This window comes from Buteo buteo, chromosome Z, assembly GCF_964188355.1.
Source record: "Buteo buteo chromosome Z, bButBut1.hap1.1, whole genome shotgun sequence".
In the NCBI taxonomy this organism is placed as follows: domain Eukaryota; kingdom Metazoa; phylum Chordata; class Aves; order Accipitriformes; family Accipitridae; genus Buteo; species Buteo buteo.
Genome location: NC_134204.1, coordinates 32256283 through 32269046, shown reverse-complemented (window position 1 = coordinate 32269046; position 12764 = coordinate 32256283). Strand labels below are relative to the sequence as shown.

The 12764-nt window shown below is 36.4% G+C and overlaps 1 protein-coding gene across 2 annotated transcripts in view; it reads right to left on the bottom strand.

The window, feature by feature from the left end:
• Nucleotides 1–12764, bottom strand: part of UHRF2 (ubiquitin like with PHD and ring finger domains 2) — a 93789-nt gene that overhangs the window by 69685 nt on the left and 11340 nt on the right. For both annotated transcript variants that reach the window (XM_075020914.1, XM_075020916.1), the window contains exons 2-3: nt 8524–8766; nt 4018–4280 (exon numbers count right to left, since the gene is read on the bottom strand). In XM_075020914.1, coding sequence (XP_074877015.1) covers nt 4018–4280; nt 8524–8766 — 506 coding nt within the window. The remainder of the gene's footprint in view (nt 1–4017; nt 4281–8523; nt 8767–12764) is intronic.

Below are 12764 nucleotides of genomic sequence, written 5' to 3'. Positions count from 1 at the left end.
AACTATTGCAGCAATTTAGTTAAATGTTAGGCATACAGCCTCGGGGGGGGGGGTGGGGGGGGCGGGAATCACAACAGAAACAGCTCAGCTATCCTGTTCTGTACAAAATCAAGGAGGGATACGTAGTACCTCCTCTCCGTAGCAGTCACAGCTGGTAGGAGAGTTCTGTTTAGCCACAAGGTAGTTACCCCTTTGAAATTACTATAACTAAGCTCTTGCTCAGAAAGGTTAATTTCTCTGAATCATGCTCTTCGCTAGAAGAGCTCTGTCATATTTTCCCATTTCACATTCACTGTAACTACACTATTTAAACAAGAAGTGGAAATAAGAGAGGAACAAATGAAAATAGCTCCTCAGAGGAGGTACACTGCTATGAAATGAAGGATTAGAAGAAAGTGGGTTTTACCAAACCTAAAACTGCAAAACAATGTATTTTAAGTTTTGTACAGAACTTGTGATATGTAAATCTAGCAGCACTACTGCTAAAACCAGCTTTCTTACTTAAGGGATGGACAAGTCCTGCTTCATCCTTTAAGAACAGCTGTTCTTAGGAGAACATGGTGACCTAAAAGTTACCTTGTTGAGAAAGAAGAATTAATGATTGATTGGATTCTCCATTGATGGGACTGTCAAATGTTTCCAGCTAGAAAACCAAAGCCAGATGAACATCAGATCTGTTGATGGTGTTCTAACTACTTTCAAAGAATCAGGTGTGGAACATACAAGCAAGTCAGTACAGACCCAGCCTCCTCAATGCAGAGCCACAGGACTACACAGAACCACTGGCTAGGGCAGCATCATCCCTCACTGAAACTGGTGGAGGAAGGGTAAACACATCACAATTTCTGGACACATTTTGGATGTACATTCTTAACTAGTTCTTCATGCTCTTTGACAGATTTTCTTACCACACCCAAAAATCTTCAAAGTAGAGACAAGTGTGCTCCAGTATAAATTAGTCACGCAATTAAGGCTAAAGGTGAACTTCCCTGACAAGCACAGTCTGTAAGAAAATTACTGAGGTGAAGTTTCATTTTTGGATAAAATTCCCAGCTACGCAGTTCTGAGATAAGATGGTGTCAAACAACACAGAACTCAGTCCTGAATCAATGAATACAGTGTGAATACCCACAGGACAGCTAAGAAAAGAAAGCAAAGAACAGTTTCAGGCCTTCATCTGAGTCAAGACGTGGATCTGTGTATTTTGGAGACAACTGAGGTGAGACAGGCCTGCCCTAGAGGACTTTGTTGCAAGAACTGGGCCTATAATGATGGAAAACCCAGTCCTGAGATGGGGTTGCAAAGATTTCCAGTATCTCATACGTAAAAATCACTGGTGTTACTGGTTCCAGCCACTGGGGCAGGGGGAGGAGGATGTTGCTTTGTTGTTGCCTTTTTTTTTTTTTTTTTTGGGGGGGGGGGGGTGCCAGGGGGGCTAAGGCCCCACAGGACTAAGTCTGCCACAACACATGGTACAGTGGTACAGTAAACTTTATTTACTATTCATCACAATGAAGCCTCAAATCAGAGTGAAGGGGCTGGAGCAGACCAAGTCAATGCACTACAGGTGACATATCCTTCAACTGTAACCTTCTTTTTTGTGAGTTTTTCTCCAAACTGGAAGGATATAACAGGCACAGAGGGAGAACCAGTCTGGAAACTGAGCATCAGTGACAATTTGAGAAGTTGTGGACCTGTGTCCACCTCTGACACATATTCCTTCCAATGTATTCCAGTAATTTTAATGGCTTTACAGGCACCACGCTCATGTCATCCATTTGTAAGCCATTTTTATTCTGTTTCGGATAACAATAAGTGTTTTCACATCTTTTAAGAATATACCTGTTGTAGACAAGGCGGAGCTGAAATTATGCCACCCAAGAGAATCATCTTATTTAAGAGATAAGATAAAAGGGAAAGGAGCTTCTCCTAAACAACACAGCAAGGACAGACTAGAGAATGCTAAGTACATCTGGCAGCAATATGCACAGTCCAAACGTGAAGAGCAAAACACCCAGGAACAGTTAACTGCAGAAGAAGATAGTACTAGCAGTAAAATATGAACCTTGAAGAACAGGAGTGAAGAGATAAAGTCGATGAAACAATTTCTGTAGCAGAGAACGAATGTGTGGCAAAGCACACCATGACCTCCCTATTTATCCACATCAAGCATATAGGTGACAGGATACATGTGTGGTCTACAGACAGAGGTAAACACTAATGTATGAAAACAAAGTGGTGTGAGTGCCCACATAGCTACCATATGAATATGCATGTTAGGTAACACTAAAAGAAAAAAAGTGAGACCTTGAAAGATTTGTACCAGTACATTCATCAAAAACCCAATCACTGACAAATGTACAAGTCTCACTTTCCAGAAAGCCTTCCAACAGTTTTTCTTTCCAAACGCTCAAACTTCCAATACCTTAGACTGATCTGTAAATAACTGTGACTTCAACCACTACCTTGCAACATTGTGTTTGTGCCTTACCTAATTTTGTTGGCTAGGAATACACAACTGCTATACATAATCTTACAGTAAAAAGACTGTCTCCACTTGCTGAAAGGTGACAGGCAGATCCTGAAGTCCACGTAAATAGAGATCAATCTTTTTCAAGTTTGAATATGCCAAAGAAAAATCAGACCTGTTGTGAAACATTTTCTACTTTTCTACTTTTAACTCATGAAAACCAACAATATCTACAAAAGAGTAACATAATTTCACTGCAACAGTTACAAACACTGTTTCTCAGAAATGGTTGCCCAAGGCTAACTTACATGTATCCACACTATTGTAAAATTAGGTAATCTTAAAGCCAGGTCTTTGAAATCACCACAATAAACATATAAATTCAGAAGAAAGTATTTTCATTTTGATCATACTGGTTGACTAAGTTATTTTCATGTATTTCTCACAATATCCAATGAAATATTTACATTTCTATTTCCACCTTTGTAATTCTCTGACATTTTAAGTAGAAAATTTACACAGTTGCAGATATAGAATCTGAACTTAACATAGCTAAAAAAGTGCATTAAATTGTATCTGCTACTAGGAAGAGCAACAAAAAAGTGTATTAAGTAAGTCAGATTCACAGCTACGTATTAAAATAACTAAAGTTGATACAGCTGCTCTAAAAACGTATTTTGAAAATGTACATTTAGTTAATACTGAATATACATTACAGCCTTCTACCTTAATCTTAGGTTGCACAAACTACAGTATTTTTACTAACCTCAGTACCAAAAATTAAGAATCCTCAAGTCAAATTTTTATTTGCTTAGAAGCTTAACTTAATGCTTTAACAGATGTTATTTAAAAAAAAAAATCTGGACCAATTTCTCAAGCAAATGAAGTGGTGTAAAACTTGTTCATTAATAAGAAATCCTTCCAAACTCAGGGTTTCCCACCCACACATTGCAGGCTCTGAAATTTGTTTTTACTACAGAAACAAACACAAAAACCCACAACCCACCCTTAATGTCCTCTCTCCAGTTCAGAATCCATTTCATGCCCTCAGTCACAAAGTTCTCTATAACAAACCTTTACCATAAGTGCAGACCTGCAAGTTTGTGCACAATTGTTCTATTTGGAATAAAATTGATCCAGATCAAGTAACAAAATTTACTCTCATGAGAGTTCTCCTTCAGCTCCAATGAGAGGAATTGAATATACAGAGAATAGTTAAAAATAAAAATTAAAACAATATTTACTTGGAAAAACCCACAGGAAAAATTCAGTTATATAGTTTCTTTTTCTTATATAAGGATGGATTTTAAGTTTCATGAAGACAAAGAAATTAATACTTGACAAGTATTTAGGCATGAAAAATATCATTACTCCCCATGGATTCACTATATCCAACTGAAAAGTGTTATAAATATTTTAATAATTTTTTTCTTGGTTGCAATATTGAACTTGCTTTCTTTGATTCCAAGCTTCTTCAAGAAATTCTTGGTTTATACAAACCAAATAACAACATGTGATGTCCTCAAAATAGTATCAGGAGCACTTACTCATCGTACTTGATATGATAAATAGCTTCTTCATCAGTGTCCATACAGTCTGAATAAGATGTGGATGGTGTACTGTCCAACTTATTTGCATTTTCTCTAGAATGATCTTGACTTAAATTTCCATTAGTCCTTTTGTAAGTGTTACCACTCTTTCCTTGAGCTTTACCATTCCTATGTCCTTTTGTTGCTCGGGTAACATTTTCTATATGAGCTTCAAACCAGGCTCCAATGCTGACATCACGGGCATCCACCAATTCATTTATCTAGAAGGAAAATTCAGTAATGAATTTATGCTTATTTTTTTCTAATCCCAATTAAGAAAAAAATAAATAAGACAATTTACTATGCTACTGCTTAACTTTACAGTAAAAAAATCAACTCTAGTAACTAGTTGAGCTTAAGCAAGTTCAAGTAACATGCAGTCATGAATATGTTGCACTTTCAGTATTTTATTACTCATCCCTCATTAAAATGTAGTATGAATATAATCTGTACGTGATTTCCAAAAGGAATGCTAGATTTCTTCTTTTCCCCCCCTTCAAACCTGAAAGTTAGCTTAATCTTTTTTTATTATCCTTTCCTCTTGCTTTACCAGTTGTTCTTCAAGGCTAAAATATGCATACACAGTATTAAAATACTAGCTCACAACCAAGGGTTTTAAAGACTTTCCTGAGGCTCCAACTTGGAATTATTATTTAACCTTCTATCTTTCTGGCCTGCAAGATTTTTTTTAACCCTTCAAGACTAAAGGAGAGAGAGGAAACAAGTCTAACAAGGTTGCCAGCCAAAATCTTATGACTGAAAGAAATGGAACTATCTCCCAGAATTCCTCCCTTCTGTACTCACAGTAATACTAGTATTAAGCAACCAAACCATTTTACTATTCTAAATCATGTTTCATTTTCTCAAGTCTTCGGCTAATTAAGCAGATGTTCCTTTAATAATACTGAGAATACTGGAAAAAAAAAAAAAAAGATTTAAAGAAAACTTCCATCAACAGTAGACCCTGTATAAAAAAATTATTACAACAGAACTACTGCACAGCCATACCATAGAAAACATCTATAATAAACAATATGAAATACATACATATATATATATGGTTTAAGCTACAGCCTTTGTCAAGTACCAACGCAGTGGCAGACAAGATAGTTAATTCTTACTAACCCCAAAGGCTAGTGTCTATAAACTGAACGATCTTACTGTACTTTCACAGGAGCAAGCCAAAAAACACACTCAATAACATTTAGTATTTAGAGTGAAGGAGTCCTTAGGTATCTGAAAATGCAACTGACAGTGGTTTGAGCTAACAAGTTTATCCCAAGAAAGCAACACTTCGCATTTTACTCTTCCCATTCACCATCTTAAAATGGCCTCCAAAACTCAATCCTTTATTCTTCCTCCCATGTAAAATACCAACATGATTTTTTAAAATTATTATTCTTAAAACCTACAGTATTCAAAGTACAGTTTTTCACCAGGATGAAAATTTCAGCCACATAATAAACAAATCACAGAAGGACAGCCTCATTTTAAATCTATCAATCTATTTTAAACATGAACAGTGAATTCTAGAACTTCTAGAAGAAATCCTCATGAAGGCATCCCTACACAACCTTATGTGTTTGAATTAGCTGTAGCTCAAAGTGCTCCTTTACTTCCTCCTCTCAAAAACACAGTTGAGTGAGACATGCACTACTAAGGATTCCCCCATCTGCTGCTACTTCTTGCGACCAATTATGAAAGTGCCAGAGAAGCCATGTTAGCCAAGTCAGAAATCATCATCAGATCCAGAAAAAAAAAAAATTTAAAAATCTACAAAAAGTCAGTGCAAACTCCCTTAATCGTTTGTCTCCAATGCATCCTTCCATAATTTGATATGCATACTTACACAACAAACTTCCCACCCTCGCAAACAGTAGGGGCAAATAATTATTACCAGAGATCACTGAGGAACATCAGACAACTGTTTTATGTTACTGGTGACTGGTTTAAGAACTGGGTTATTAGTAGCTCTTTGTGAACATTATTAAACAAATCCTGATTTTACTAATTATAGATTCAGTTTGTGTGGTTTTTATTCTCAGCTAGTTAAGAGTTCTCAGCTAAGATGTTTTTACTACAGCCAGAGATTTCTGGATGAAAAGTTATGAAGTCTGTGTGAGAATCAGAATGGGAAACATGCACGTGCTTCTAAATGAGCTTTGCCTTTTCTAATATCATTCCTGCATGATCAACCAGTGTTACTGTAACTCCTCTCTTGTAACCTGTCTTTTATTCCTCCTTTTGGCATTGGAGATCAGCCATGGGTACTCTGCTTAGCCAAGGTGGTGTCCTTCACACATGCTGAGTCCATTTTGGGATGGAACCCCAGTTCTCAAACGAGACACCACTTACAATTCTCAGTGTTAGTAACAAGGAACAGGAGTTGAACATAATTCTACCCACTACTAGTCCTTCAGAGCCCATTTAAGTATCAAATGTCAGGTACAAGTAGAATATAAAACAAGCTAAAGCATTCTGATTTACATAATATACAATGACCACACAGAGGAACTCTGTTTAAACCACTATTTTAACCATCTAACAATACTTTAATAATTATTAACTATTATTTCCAATATCAACTCTACCACTTTTTTTTTTCTTTTTTCTTAAAATTACAGGTTCCACACTGACTACCTTTTCTTTTGGTAGTTGAAATCAGAAAGAGAAGGAGGGCACAGAGGCTGAGACTACTCATAACATGGAGTAAGTAACAGGTATCTTGCTGAGTCTAGCTCTGTATGCAGATCCAGTGAGGCACAGGACTTTCCTCAGAGAGAAGAAATTGTAACAAACTATTCCTTCCTGTAACTAGACAATTCCTTATTGTTTGACAAACAAGCAATTGCAAAATAATTAAATACATCCACCCATCTAGCCATCTAACATAACTTAGTTTATGGCCTTTTAAATTGACTTTTTTTAAACAAGTTTACTACCTTTGGATTACACTATTGGCTAAAAACATATTTTTAAGAGTTTCCTGATTCTGTAAGTAGAAATCCTCTATATGTTCCTACTGTCATCTACAAATAGCAAACAATGCAATGACGGTACCCTTATTTTTCTCTATATATATTAAAAACATATGGTTGGCTGAAAAAGTAATCAATTCACAGGTAACGAAGAGGAAAGTGTTAGGTCCCTAGAATTAGAGATCACAAAAATTCCAGCCAACTTAACAGAATGCATTTCCTCAAGTACATTTGCCAGTATCACCATTCCCTGTACTATTTTCTGGTTTAATCCCAAACAAAAGAGCGAAGAGTCTATCTGATATAATTTTTAGCATTTGATCAACTCATCTGTGGCCTCCCAATCTCCCCAGTATTCTCTCCGTCCTTTCTCGTATTACCTTTTACACTCATTGATTAATTGTAAAGCATCAGAGCTGAAGAACTGGGTTTTTTCCCACTGTAATAAATGGAGATAGAAGTAAAAGAAGGAAGCACAGAAAAACTTGTAACTCCATATTCAAGCTACTGACTTTTTGACTCCCTGATTCATCAGAGAATGAGTAAAGCTCACTGCACAGAATGCTACAGCAATATAGAGAAGTAACTTACCACCTGTCCTTAATACCTAAAATATTAAGTAACAGTCTGCATGAAACTAAGACAGTTTCCCATCAGGATGACATGTCTAAATAACAGTGTTCCTCTAACTGAAATCAACTTGTACATGTACGGTAGCCTCAACCTCCTTTTCCTTCTCTGTAATTTTGGACATTTTCCAGCTAAAGGATTGCTGCTATGGATATTTCTTATGTAAAAGAAACAACCAAACAGGAGGTAAAATGCTACCATTCCCTATATATACACATCCTACTAAATATCCAATGATCTAGCAATCTGGAAACAGCCCATTTTCTGTCTAAATTAAAATTCTGGTAGTCTGATGTAACCCTACATGACAATATCGAAAAATCACTGAGGTACAAAACTAACAATGAATATGATATAGGTGATTCCTAAAAAACCTATAATAAAACAACAATCATTACATCACATACAATTTAAAGAAATTGTGTATTTCCATAGTTTATCTAGTTCTAATGCAGCACTGACACCTTAGTGTTAAAACAAATATTTGCCAAGCTTGAAAAAAAATAAGTCAGGAAAAGCTACACTTCTCCACAGATTATTTTTTTTTATTAGCTGCTTCTGTTCACAAAAAGTATTTCTGTTTCACAGGTACTCTAAACTTTTTGGAGAACATGTTTTGGAGATCACAATGTGTCAGAGTTCATGAACTCTCCTGAAACCTGCAACACCAGTGAGCTTGATACAGAGACACTTTCGTGACTCTGCAAGAATCAGCTTAAATGAAGTCAATTTGACTTATGTCAAATCATGAAAAAAAGCAATGACTATACATAATTTTATACAATAAAATTTTTAAACAATAAAATTAAACCCACAAGTGTGAAGCAAGTTTCCAGCTTTTGAAGTTTGTACATACCTTGTACAATCCAATGCCAGGATCAATGAGAAATGAGCGAGATGATGTAGATGGCTGACTCGGTGATCCACTATTTGTTTTTTTGACTTTGTTCTTGCAGTTGGAAAGAGCACAGGGATTGACTTCTCCATCCTGATCTGTCACAGAAGCAGTGGTAGGAGCTTCAGATTCAGAACGTATCAAAAGCTGAACTATGTCATTTAGTCCAACATTGTAGTCAAATAAAGTATGTCCATCTTCTAGCTGTCAAAAGAAAGATATACTTATAAAATTCTACCTTGAGGTACATCAGTAGTTTCCAAATCTTCCTTTTACTAACAGTACAGACCAGAAGAGGCAAGCCATCTGTTTCAGGTAAATAAAAACCTACGACCCAAGTATATGCAAAAACAAACTCTCACCAAGTTACCTGCAGCCATGGTTTCATCCAATGAAAAAAAAATCAGAAAAATTAGAAACAGACCTTTACAGACTTCAGACCTTTTAATTATGCATCAACATCTAAGATAATGCAGTGATTTTCTAGTCAAAAAACAGGTAGGATCTATGTTGCCACTTATATCACGTACACAGTAACTATAAATACATGTGAGAATATTTAAATAAACAATCATTGTGTTGTGTACATTTCAGCTACATAATTTCACAATTCACTCTTTCTCAATCTCTTCTAGAAAGGAAGGCAGTACCTGATACTTCCCTAATATTTTACAAACTGTTTTCTAAATAAAACATCTAGATATAAAAAACTTCATATACATACAACTCCATTTACTTTTCAAAACTCTAAGACCTGAAAGTATTGTGCAAGAGCAACTACACTTAAGAGGGAAGCAACACCAAAAATACATACTAGGCCTTCAAGTTTATTAAAGGAAATCTTCTAAATTGAGATCATTCAAAAACATTTTTATTCCAGATTTAGCCAGGTTCCCCATTCCCCAACCCCACCCCAAGATCAAAACAGGGTTATTCACTGAAAGTAAGTCTTTTAACTGGTCAGTTTAAAAGCTATTATAAAGCTGAAGAAAAATGCACTGTGTAGCACTCTCTCAAATAACTTTGTACATCAGGCCCTACTATATTTCCAGATGCAATGAGATCCTGCAGAACACCAGAATATAAATAGGAGTAGACATTTCAATCACATATAGGACACAGTTACAAAACATTGTTTTGGGCCCCATTCTGCACAGCTTTAAGTTACCTTTTATTATCTTTATTTTACCCAATGATCTCACCTACCTACAATTAAGCTGAGAAACTCACACCAAAAAACGCCAAGTTGTATGCTAGGAGAGAAGAAAACCAGGAACTAGTGACCACTGCTGCTTTGTTCAGTTAAACACTCTTAACAACCTACAGCATCTTTGAAGCAGAGATTTAATTTACCTAGAAATACAATACATTGCTTTGGGACATCAAAACTAGAATTTGATTTGTTACGTTTCACTTCACGTTGCAGTGGGAGAGAAACATGCATGACTAAAAAAACTCCCACCTGCTTCCAAACTACTTTTGCAACAAAAAATTATGTTATGTGACCTCTTTCTAGAACAGGTGCCATTTTCAACATCAATGTTTCAGGAATCTTTCTAAACAGATCTGTTTTCATGAGCTTATGGGTGGTATCAATACAAGAAAAGGTAGGGAGCAGGAAGGAACAGAAAAATAAAGAAATGGGAGAGAATTCTCCAGCTTCTCACTAACATACCTGTGACATTCAAATGATCTCAGGATAAACAAAAGTGGAATGTAGGTGCCTTCCTTCAACCCCTCTGCTTTTTCAAAACAACTCTAAAGGGCAGAGGACATTTAGAGACACAAGCTGACACTCAAGAAATGAATCAGTTCTTCCATGAATGTATGATCTGTAAAAAGAAATTACTCTCCATATTGCTGATAACTACTGTACCCCACAGCTGGGATATGTAAACAGGAGTAGTCATAGTTTGTTTCAATGTAATTGAAACCGACCCAGCTGTCTCGTCAATAGCTATGGGAATGACCGGTGTAGCTGACTGTTTTCAAACCAGTTCAAAACACACCAGCAAGTTTAAGTAACCTTTCCTGTCCCACTATGTCATATGTTCCTATGCTTTTGACAACTCTTTAATGAAGGGGAAAGAAGTGTTCTTGCAGTCCTATGACAATCCAGTTTTGGGGGCTTCTCATGCCACAAGAAGTTTGTATTTTTGCTGTTAAGATTAAAGAAGTTTAAAAACTGCTATTCTTAGATTCAAAGCACAAATAAACCCCCAAAAATACAAATAGTTGCCTTGCAGTAATACATTTGAAAAGGGCTGGGGTGGTGGCAGGGAGAAGATCCACATTTCTGGAGCTGCTACTGCTTCTGAGCACTACTCCAGGCCCACTTTGAAGATTCAATCCCCCACCAAATGTTTTTTTTTGTTGCAAAATGCTTAAAAAAAAAAAAAAAAAAAAAAAGAATTAAAAATCAGCAGTACATCTGCAAAACAGATCACTTCTTAAATAAGGAATAAATTGGATGTTATTGAAGGCAACATAACTTCTGCTCCATTTTTCTGTTCCAATTGGACTGGACAAGCTGTGGCAGAGGTTCCAGCGTGCAATTTCTAGAATCCTATGGTATAAGGAAATCTTTTGAAAGCTAATGTGGTGGAGAGAAAAGGATAACCTTGCTCCTGGTAGACTGAAGGTATGTAGGCAACACACAGGTGAGAGCAAAGCAATACTGTCATTGATCCTTTTCTCCCAGGACACACCACGTGCAGGCTGACAAAAAAATATTTTGAGGTATTGGAGTTTAAAGCCAATTCAGTGAAGACCTAAATCTAAACAGCCTGAATGACTGACCATAACCAGGTAACCAGTGTTAACACTCAACTAAAAAAATGTATTCTGTCTAGTCTTTGTGATCTGTTCATCAGTTATGACTGCAGCATAAGTTATATCTTCAATCCACAACTGAATCCTCCCCATTAGCATGAGAAAGAGGCAAAAAAAAAAAAAAGACTTAAAAAAAGCCACTTGTCCAGGAATAGTTATATTTAACATGTTCAGAAAGCAAGACATACCTAGGCTAGGCCCTGAGTAAGAAGAAGCCTTCTCTAATGACACAAACACCCATGCCCATGCACAGACTACCTACTCATGCATAGGAATCAAAGAAGTCAGTTTTGATAAACGTGAACTAAACAATCAACAGAATAAACTGGTGACTGCAAAGTTGTCTACTTTACAGTACTAATTTATAATGAATTAGCATTCTGTTCTCTGCCCAAGTGGCTGTGGGATTTTTGCTTTGTTTCTATAATCAGTATTCTTTGCAGGAGTATTTTATTATTATTCTGTGACTAGTGATGTCATGCTTAAGTCTGAAAGCACAGTTAACAGAGAGAAGATTACTATAAACACACTTCAAATGAGGCAAGATGTAGTGTTTGGCAGTGTGATAGAGAAAGAGCACCTGTTTATATGAGCAAAAAATACATTCCCAGAGTATTAGCAACCATATAAATTTAGACCAAGTCCATGACTGCAGCCCTGCCTTCTTCTAGGAACAAAGTAGAGAAACACAAAAACTCAAGTTCACAGGCTATTTGACTTGCAAGAACTAATGTGTGTATCGACAAGTATACCTATACCCAGCACTATTGCACCACTGAATTGAAATCTTTGGAGTAACAAAGTTGGAAAACAATCAATGTTTAAAGAACTCCATTCCACAACAGAAGCAGAGAAGAACTGTAAGATATTGTTTCTTGAATTACTGACACTATACTGATGTTAACATAACAGGGGGATCTTGGCCAGTAAGGCTATAACATCACAGACTGCTAGAGTAAGAGAACTCTAATGCAGCACATCACTTTACAGCGTACCTGTCCCTCCCTCCAGTGTTACATCTCCTACTCTGTTCCAAGTTGACCAGGGACTGTAAGATGACTTTTCAAATTGTATTATTAAAGCAGTATCAGATGCAGAAAACTCAGGACCTGCCACTATGTCTGGTTATTAACAAGCACTAGGAGAAAAAGCTTGTTACCTTCCTTTTTTAGAGACAACCAGCATTTTAAATCCAACCTGGAATAAAGTATTTCCTACCCAAAAGAACCACAAAAAACCAACCCCACAAAAAAAACAAAACCACCTGCAAACACCCCCCACACACACCTCTTATTTCCTGCCTTACTATGTCATCAACATTCATGAAAACATTACTAAATTGAGTCCCAAATAACCTCACAGACAAGTTA